This window comes from Mus caroli, chromosome 5, assembly GCF_900094665.2.
Source record: "Mus caroli chromosome 5, CAROLI_EIJ_v1.1, whole genome shotgun sequence".
NCBI lineage: Eukaryota > Metazoa > Chordata > Mammalia > Rodentia > Muridae > Mus > Mus caroli.
The window spans coordinates 142,484,648-142,494,219 of NC_034574.1; the positions used below are offsets into that span (position 1 = coordinate 142,484,648).

The following is a 9,572-nucleotide window of genomic DNA, read 5'->3' on the forward strand; positions in this document are numbered from 1 at the left end:
GAGGCACAGAGGCTGGTAAGGAGGCACAGAGGCTGGTAAGGAGGCACAGAGGCTGGTAAGGAGGCACAGAGGCTGGTAAGGAGGTACAGAGGCTGGTAAGGAGGCACAGAGGCTGGTAAGGAGGCACAGAGGCTGGTAAGGAGGTACAGAGGCTGGTAAGGAGGTACAGAGGCTGGTAAGGAGGTACAGAGGCTGGTAAGGAGGTACTGAGGCTGGTAAGGAGGCAGCGTGTCAGAAGCACATGCAGAGTGAATCGTGAACTGGATTCAGTGTTCAGACAAATAAGAACAATGGTCAAAAGCTCCGGCTAATTTCCCAACTCTGCTTCCTCAGGTTACCAGAGCAGGGCAGCCATGGCGCGTGGAACCCTGCTGGACCGTCATCCTACCTGCTGCCACTTGGCTTTGGTGGCCGGGTCTCTCAGTGACTGGCAGTGTCTCTGGATCTGCTGTATCACTCCCTGGTAATACACCATTGACGAGTCATAATTTCCCAGAAGCGCATATTCCCGGCCTTTCTTTGCATTCTCACAAATCTCCGCCAAATTCATCTTCTTTCAGACACCTGATAAAACGATAAAAACAAGGCTCTTTTTTAAAATGTTCTTAGCACTGATGTTAAAACAATTATCAATTTTGTAACATGTGCCTTGAGAGTCTGAACAGCCTTACTAGTGAACTAAATTTCCAGTTCTGTATAGGAAATCACAGAAATCACAGAATACCCAGGGATAACATGGAGAACCTCTTGCTGGTGATAGACAGCTGGTTGATTTACAAGGAGAAATGGCCATGAGTGCTTCACACTCATTTATAACAGCCACAAACTCAGTCAGACATATTCACAAGGCTCTGTCCTCCCCAGCTTCTTTATAACATGGAAGGATTATGTGAGTATCATCAAGTATCTTTTATTTTTTTGGTTTTTTTGAGACAGGGTTTCTCTGTGTAGCCCTGGCTGTCCTAGAACTCACTCTGTAGACCAGGCTGGCCTCGAACTCAGAAATCTGCCTGCCTCTGCTGGGAGTAAAGGCGTGCGCCACCATGCCTGTCTATCATCAAGTATCTTAATGTTTGCTGTTTTCACTGAGACTGTTGGACCCTGGGAATAAAGAGTGAGACTTCAGGTCTTACTTCAGAGGACAGCCTTTGGACATCCGTCACCATTTTGATGCCCTGACTGTACCACACAGCAAACCTAAGAGAAATGCATCCTTTGAACTGAGAGATTTCCACATCTAAACTTGCCCTTCTCCTCCAACACGTATTGATTTTGTATAGGGAAAAGACAGTCAGATAACTTTCATGGGTGACTCTCTCCTTCCCCCGCCTAGCCATCTCTACAGCACTACCTGATAATGTCCCAACTGATCCATCCATCTGATGCTAGGAATGTCCTTTGAGCCTCTGGCTTCTAGGCCAGTCCTTCAGCTCAGCAATTCTGGCTTTTCTCTAGACTTCCCTGAGGTCTCCCAGAATCACCCAAGGCCTCTCAACAAAGCAGCTTTCCTCCCAAGACCATAAGCATAGAGAGTCCTGAAATGCAGAGGAGGGGAGAGAACCCAGGAAGAGTGCTGGTCACCCTAACTACCCTCTGGAACAAGCCAGTTAAACGTCTACTAAAGGAAATAGAAGTACTTCCCCTTGCCTTCCTAGACAATTATTTTGGCTTGGATAGTTTGACTCTCCCAAAGTAGAATCAGCATGCTCTGGGCCCACGTGAGAGACCCTGCCTCACTTTAGAAGGTGGACCAAGGGAGGAGAACCCTGCTGGCACCCATGCTCTGTTCACACCCACGCCAGTGCACATACACACACACAGACCCACAAACATTCATATACACATGCATTCATACCACACACATACATTTAACAAATATTGAAGAAGCTGTACCTAAAAGATCAGTAAATTACATCTCTGGGTCTATCCCGGAGAATGTTCCCAGGGAAAACCACCCTTGGGAAGAAGGCCTGCCCAGAATATGGGTGGCAGCATCTCACTTGTTCTCTTGGTATCCTGGGTACCACGGCCCTGCCCTGCATGCCCTTCTGCCCTAAAGCACTAACTACCTTATGAAGGACCGAAAGCACAAAACCAGCCTGCCATCGCCTGAAGCCCAAAGCCATGGGAGGCGAAACAGACCCTTCTTCTGTTAGGCAATACTCCTAACTCTTGCTTTATGACTAGCTAAACCTCAACAAAGTTCTCCATGAGTTACATAAGGTTGCTGGCTGCTGATATGTGCAGGAATACCATAATGTAGGGAAAACATTTTTGATAGAACTCAAGGGCTGGCATCCTCTCTGTAACGGTTCAGACAAGGATTCAAGTTCTAAGGACTAACAAGCAAAATAGAGGATACAGTGTAAACACTTAGTATAATAAGATAAAACTGCCCAGCATGGTGGTGCATGCCTTTAATCCCAGAACTTGAGAAGCAGAAACAGGAGGATCTCTGTGGATTCAAGGCCAGCCTGGGCTACTGAGCTCGTTCTAAGCCAGCTAAGGCTACACAAAGAAACCCTGTCTTGACAAACCAAAAATATTTATAACAACAACAATAATAGTAATAACAATTTTCCATATTACATAATGATAAAATTCAAAAAATATACAGCAGTAACTGTGTAAAGCAAGTCTCCTCATGAAAAGCATCGACTCTCTTCAAGGCTTGGGACTGAGCTGGTGTTCCCTGCTGTCCATCACAAGCACGATGTCATTAGAGCCGGTGTGTAATGACACCGTATGTATTTCATCTGTGCAGTCTTCTCTTAAGTGACTCGGGGTGAGCCGGTTCAGCCCTCCCACATACTGCTACTAAACTGCAGCCACAGCACACTCACTGTTCAGAGAGTATCTGAACAATGCATTCTGCAGATTATTCAAGACCAGTTAAAAACCGGACTGAAAGGAACTTCAGCAACAGTAGGTGGATATTTAACGTGGAAATGTGCATCAAAGTCTGGAAAACGACACTGAAAGCAGCCTCAGCTCAGAGGAGTACTGACGGCCATGCCGAGGAGGAAAAGAGGCATCACTTGTCATTTGTTTTACTTTCTGACCATACGGGAAGCTGAACTACCCTGATGGTGTGTGTGTCAAAACACTAGTTGGCAACTGCAATAATTTTACGGCGGTATTTTGATAGAAGCACCTGTTCTGTCTTGGAATGGGTAAGTTGGATTCATTAAGAAATATCGTTGTGTTTATAGCAAAAGCTGATGGCTAAAGCCACTTAGTGTTCGGTAAGAGTGGCTGAGGGCAATTTCTCATAGTCTGATGACTTCCCGCCTCTACCCTATGCTCACAACCTAGCCATTGCTAAGCCACCAGGCAGCTGTGTAGCTAAGGCAAGGGAGGGCGTTGTTGTTACTCTTTAACACTGAGCCGTGTCAACACAGACAACAGCTAATTCCACCAGGGCCAATACTAACCCTGCATGGACCCTGACCTCGGGACAGATATACACACTATTTGAATTAACGTCAGAGAACTACGAGTTTCATCTAGCCCCCATTCTCACAGCACCATGCCCACGTCCACCTGAGCTCACTCCATTCCATGCTGATGTTTACAACCATCACTCTAATGTAGATACAACTGCTCAGACTTAAGTTCAGAACTGGTGTTTCGGTGCCTTGAAAACACTGTGCACGTGTCCTCGCTGCCCTCAGCACACAACCGTTTGTTAAAACTCTCTTTTTCAGTAACTTCAGTCTCAGCATTGACTTCTCAAGTAAACAACTGAGCAGTATTGCTAACAGCTGCCATCTCGAGAGCCAAGGAAAACCACTCAAAATCATTTGCTTTGGTTTTTAATTGATTAATGGTGCCCTCAACGCTTTGAGCCACCGTTCGTGCCAAAAGGCTAATAATTTTAAACAAATTTATTTTCTCCAGACACAATTCTGCGCCTGCTGCAATCCAGCTTCCCGCTGGTCAATCATTTCCTTGCTTGGCTAAGAAACGAGCCATTCGGAAACTGACCGACCGCATTTCCATCTTTTAGTTCTGTGAAGAGAATCTCCTCCAGGACGATGGCCTGCTGAAGTCTGCCAGTTCTTCTGGCCTTTGCTTTCTTATCCACCTTGGGTATGTGATGTTGGGTGCTTCCTCTGGTGATCGAGGTGTGTACGGGCTCTTCAGCACAGCCCTGTGCACTGCGTGAGCACACTGCCTCCGTCCTCTGACTCACTCTGCGCCCTAGTTAAAATTCCTAATGCATTTCTCTACCTTTTCTTGTTTTGACATGAGTATGCACTGATAAAAATAATAATGTAGGTGTCACGTACGGCACTGAGACTCGGGTGACAGTGTTATCAAGCACTGCGTAAAGCCTGTGCAAATGTCACTCTATCTCTTGACACACCTACTCAGCTCTGCCATTCCAGAGAAAGGCAGCTACAAGCAAGTACATAGACAACTGGGCGTGGCTGCATCCCATCACAACTCATGTACAGTCACCGAAGTCAGAATCTCCTTTCATTTTTATCAGTTATCAAATACTTTTTTTCTTCAACTATTAGAAGAAAGTAGGTCATCCCTCGGCCGTGGGTCATTCAGGAATAGCCTGCTGGATCGCAGTTTGTGGGTGCCTGCTTGAACCTCCCTTTTGAGGGCTGGAGGGATTAAACCCCAAAGAGGCAGAAAGGAAAAACATAATTGTAGCCAGACTTTGGCTATTTTGTGGTTCTTTCTTCCACCCTTCTCCACGCCCTTTCTTCTATCCTTTCATCACCCTAACACTGGATAGGTAAGAAAAAAGAATAGAGGGGGGAAGGGGACAATGCTATCATTAGACTACTTCCTGGTGATGAGTGGCGTTGAGTTCCTTGAGGCAAGTTTGATCTTCGACATCAGGACATCTATGGTCATCTTGTTCCTTCCTTTCTCACGACTACTTAACACACTGCAACCAACTAACAAGCAACAACAACCCTGCCTCTCAGGGCCCTGGCATTTATATGCCCTCTGTCGTAGTTAGGGTGTCGTTGCTGTGAAGAGACACCATGACCATGGCAACTCTTATAAGGAACAACATTTAATTGGGGCTGGCTTACAGGTTCAGAGGTTCAGTCCATTGTCATCATGATGAGAAGCATGGCAGTGTCCAGGCTGGCATGGTGCAGGAGGAACTGAGAGTTCTACATCTTGTTCTGAAGGCAACCAGAGACTGTTTCATGGGCAACTAGGAAGAAGGGCTCTTCTGCTCTGGGTGGAGCCTGAACATAGGACCTTGATGCCTGCCTGCCTGCACAGTGACAGGCTTCCTCCAACAAGGCCACGCCCACTCCAACAAGGCCACACCTCCTAACAGTGCCTTTTCCCATAGGACAAGCTTATTCAAACCACCACAGCCTCTGAAGATTATCCAGAATTCCAAGTGTCACACACACATTTGCAAAACTCATAGAAGTCGCCCTGCTTCTACCTTCTGGATACTGGACTAAATGTGTGTACCACCATCCCTGACCTCACCCTGGTTTTGGAGACAAGGTCTCTCAATGGCCTTAGGCTTGCCAAGTAGGTTAGGCTAGCTGGCTAACAGGCCCCCAAGGGATTTCTGTTTTCACCTCCCCAGAGCTAGGATGACAAGCATATGCCAGTATATCCAGCATTTGGGAGGGTGGGGGGGAGAATTGGGAATTGAACCCCTAGTCTCCAGGCTTCCATAGCCAGCACTATTCCAACTGAACTCTCTCTCCAGCTCCTGAATGGGTTTTGAACCTCTTCTGAAACTTCAGGATGTAAATGAAGGAGAGACTTCTTAAGTGGCATCACAAAATCACACAGAACCTAGTCCTCCCAATGTCTGTGGTAACTTTGTGATAGAATGTCTGTGGTAACTCTGTAGTAATGGAAGTGGTGAGAACAGGTGCAGGGATGGCTGCTGACTTCTCTACCTGTGACTCCAGAGACACAGAATGAGACATCACATCAATGGATTAAGACCAGAAGAGATCCAGGCCCTGTCCAAGGAGGAGCTCCAAGGACAGATGCCTGTCACCTGAGGGGACTTGGAGTTGGCTCTTAAGAAAATCGCCAAGTCTGTCTCAGCGGCAGACCTGGAGAAGTATGAAAAATGGATGGTTGAGTTTGGGTCTGCGTGATTGGTCAGCTCTTCCATCTCTGGGAGTTTTCTTTATGAAATATGAAGACATTCCTGAAATTATAAAACCATCTAGAGGTACAGAGAACTGTAGTTGAGAAGCACAGTCTGCTGTCTTCAGGCTACCAAACCTCATATTTGTAGTACAGAGTAAGCAAGCCAGTGGCTCGGGTCGAAGGGCCCCAGCAGGACTACTTCCTACTGATTAGGGGTGTCAAGTTCCTTGGGGCAAGTTCCATCTTTGCCATCAGGATATCTAATTTCTTGTTGTTGTTTCTTCTTTGCGTAGGAACAATTACTTAACAAGTGGTGATCAAGAACCAACCCCACCTCTTGGAGTCTTGGCATTTATATGTCCTCTGAAAAGTCCCCAGAATTCCAAACATCACACAGTCACAGAAACTATCTGCCTGTTGGCAAAAATCACATCCCTTGTACAGCATGAGGCAAATCGTAGTCAACCGCTGTGGACAATCTGAAGCAGCCCAATATCCCAAACCTGGGATTAAAACAAAAACAATTTTTATAATATTTCTATGTAAATTCCATGTTTAAAAAAAAAACCAAAATTCTCACTACACACAATAAAAAGAGGAAATCATCCTGAGCCATGCTTAATCCCAGCATCCTGAGACAGACAGGTGGACCTCTGAGCTCTAGGACAGCCTGGTTTACATAGTGAGTTCTAGCTAGCCAAAACTACACAGTGAAGCCTGGTCTCTAAAACAAAGTAAAATGTGCATAAATCAATCAGGTATTTTTAAAAAATAGAAACAGAATACGAAACACTTCAATGTAGTCAAAAGGAGATTGTTCAGAAAGCTCAATAAAATACATTTCTAGTAAAGTTGGCTAGAGGAGAAAGTCAGGAATGAAGGAGAGCTAGCAACAGAAACTTCTAAGGGAGTGAAAGGCCAAACAAAGCTTAATGAAATAGACAAGTGTGTGAGATCGCAGCATATCAAAACCCACTAAGAAATCTCATCAGTCAATGAAACCAAGTTTGTTATTTATGACCTCCCCAAAATACTCCAGACCAATCAGCGTTCTAGGAAATGCTTGGGGAATAAACAAACAAATGCTAAAGACACTCTCCAGAAAAAGGCAAAAAATTAACTAGCCATTGAAAGTATATCTGGTCTTCAAAGAACCAAAATATGTGTGGGCAACATTTAGGTTAGTAAGTGGAGAGTGGACACAGAAGGAGGGGGGGGCATTAATTACTCCATGACATTCAACCTCAATAGCTAAAATGCAATATGTATATATATGTAAATGTACATATATACATATATATGTATATATATTCAGACACCACCAAATAACAGTAATATCCTTCATTAGCTTTCACACTTGTCCTTTTAAATATTACTGTCCTCTGAACACACGCTAATGAATGGGTTTAATATGCCAAAAGCTCTGAGGTACTTGAAAAATAAGCAGAAATACCTAGAGATTCACGGGGAAAGGCAAAGGCCTTTTAGGGACGGCTTTGTCGGGTCTCGCATCGACCTTGCGCCATACATACGGTTCTGCACCGAGAGGCAGCACCCTAGGAGGCCCAGGCCCCGCGCGGTGGCGATGGGGCGGGGCCGCGAGTGCAGAGGCTGCGGGGCTGGAGCGCAGCAATAAGGCTCACCTGCGCTACCCCCGCCCGACGCACAGCGCCCAATCCAGCGACCACCCCGGAGCCCCCTGCAGACAAAGAGCCAGTTTAACACCATCCGAGTAGCTCCCAATTTATCAGTCTGTCGCCGCGCTCCAGACCCCTGGGCTTTGTAGTTCTCGGCCCGAATCACCCAGCCAAGGCGGTGAGCCTGATGAGCCACGGAACTACAAGACCCATGATACCCTGCGACTGGTGCTACATTCTGCGCGGCTCTCCCGCTTCTCCTCCGGGAGAGCGGCCTGGTGCGGGCGGCCGAGGGCTGGCGGACTGGCGCTGCCCGCCTGGGCTCCGCAGCCCGGCTCTCCCTGTCAAGCCCAGCCCCTCGGGCTCACCACTTAGATCCTGCAGGTCAGGGCTGTCAAGGAACGGGGAGGGGCGAGGCGGGGCGCCGTTAGCCGCCGCCCGCCCGGAGTCCGTTAGTTCGCGGCCGGCGCGAAGAGGCGGTGGCTCACGGTTGCCATGGCAGCTGCGGCACCGCTGCGGAGAGGGCGTGGGGCTGAGTCAGCGTTGGGAAGGGGGCAGTAGGGAAGGATGCTCAGAGGCGAGAGTGGCGAACACGGAGCCCACACCCCACAGGATGAGGAACCCGAGACCCTAGGTGGGGCGGGCTGCACCGGCCAGCATCGGGGCGGGACGTGTGCAGCGACAGAGAGCGGCTCCTAAGGAGGCGACCTTGCTGAGCCAGCTCTGTGGATTGGAGGCCGCTCGCAGCCCCCTCCTGCCATCCTCCAGGGAGTAGAGTGAGAACGAGCCATTGCTTAAATGGCGTGTGCACACAGCCTACAGGAAGATTCTGGACTCTTTGGAACTCGTAAATGGAACTGCTCCCCACCCATTGAATTCGAAGCTATAATGGGTCTTAAGCACAGGTTTGCGCACTCACCAGTGTACTATGGGCCTGGATTAACAACCTGGCCTTCTAACACAGCTCCTTGGCTAACTGGTTAGTAGCCGATGACCCGAGGCACCTCACCTACCTGCTCTGAACGTTTTAGTCTGCAAAATGGAACTATCTCTGTTCCTGAGAGAAACTTTTATGATAAAACAGTATAAAAGTCTGGCACCTTACACGGTAGCTTTCAGATACTAGTTAATCCAATCGTGATAAAAGTCAAAATATTTGACTAGCAGTTGAAGGTGGATTGGCCGAGGGGGAAATTGTCCTGTACCGATTAAAAAGTGCTATATCGCCGGGCAGGGGTGGCGCACACCTTTCATCCCAGCACTTGGGAGGCAGAGGCAGGCGGATTTCTGAGTTCCAGGCCAGCCTGGTGTACAGAGTGAGTTCCAGGACAGCCGGGGCTACACAGAGAAACCCTGTCTCAGGAAAAAAAAAAAAAAAAAAAAAAAAGTGCTATATTTTGCTAAAGGTTTAGGTCAGGGAAGTATCTGTAGCTGTCAGAACTCATGGAATAGAACAGTTATGATTTGTACATTTTGTTGTGTGTAAATATACCTCAAAAGTAGTGTTATGCCTTAGGAAATTAAATTAGGGCAGGTGGGCACTGTGTCAGTGCCTTTATTCCTGGCAGTTGGGAGGCAGCAGCCAGACTGGTCTACAAATTGAGTCCCAGGACAGTCAGTTCTTGTTATACAAAGAAACCCTGTTTTGAAAACAAACAAAAGAAACAAAAGAAAAGAACTAAATTAGGACTGTGTAACTTATTTGTTAGAGAGCTTACCTAGCATGCATAAAGCCATGGGTTTGATCCCCTATACCACATTCACGGTACACTCAGGTAGAGTGGCCGCACAGCTCTGCAACCCAGCATTCAGGAGAATGAAAGCACAAGG

The 9,572-nt window shown here is 47.3% G+C and overlaps 1 protein-coding gene across 5 annotated transcripts in view; it reads right to left on the reverse strand.

The window, feature by feature from the left end:
* Katnal1 (katanin catalytic subunit A1 like 1) overlaps positions 1–8,254 on the reverse strand; it is a 50,732-nt gene extending 42,478 nt beyond the window's left edge. Inside the window, exons 1-3 of one of the 5 annotated variants that reach the window (XM_029477592.1) lie at positions 8,111–8,254; positions 5,904–6,608; positions 389–564 (exon numbers count right to left, since the gene is read on the reverse strand). In XM_029477592.1, coding sequence (XP_029333452.1) covers positions 389–550 — 162 coding nt within the window. In that variant the 5' untranslated portion in view covers positions 551–564; positions 5,904–6,608; positions 8,111–8,254. Of the gene's footprint in view, positions 1–388; positions 565–5,903; positions 6,609–7,558 lie in introns of all 5 variants that reach the window. The other 4 variants (XM_029477591.1, XM_021162446.2, XM_021162447.2 and 1 more) reach the window with 4 other exon arrangements.
* Between the last annotated feature and the right edge of the window lie 1,318 nt (positions 8,255–9,572).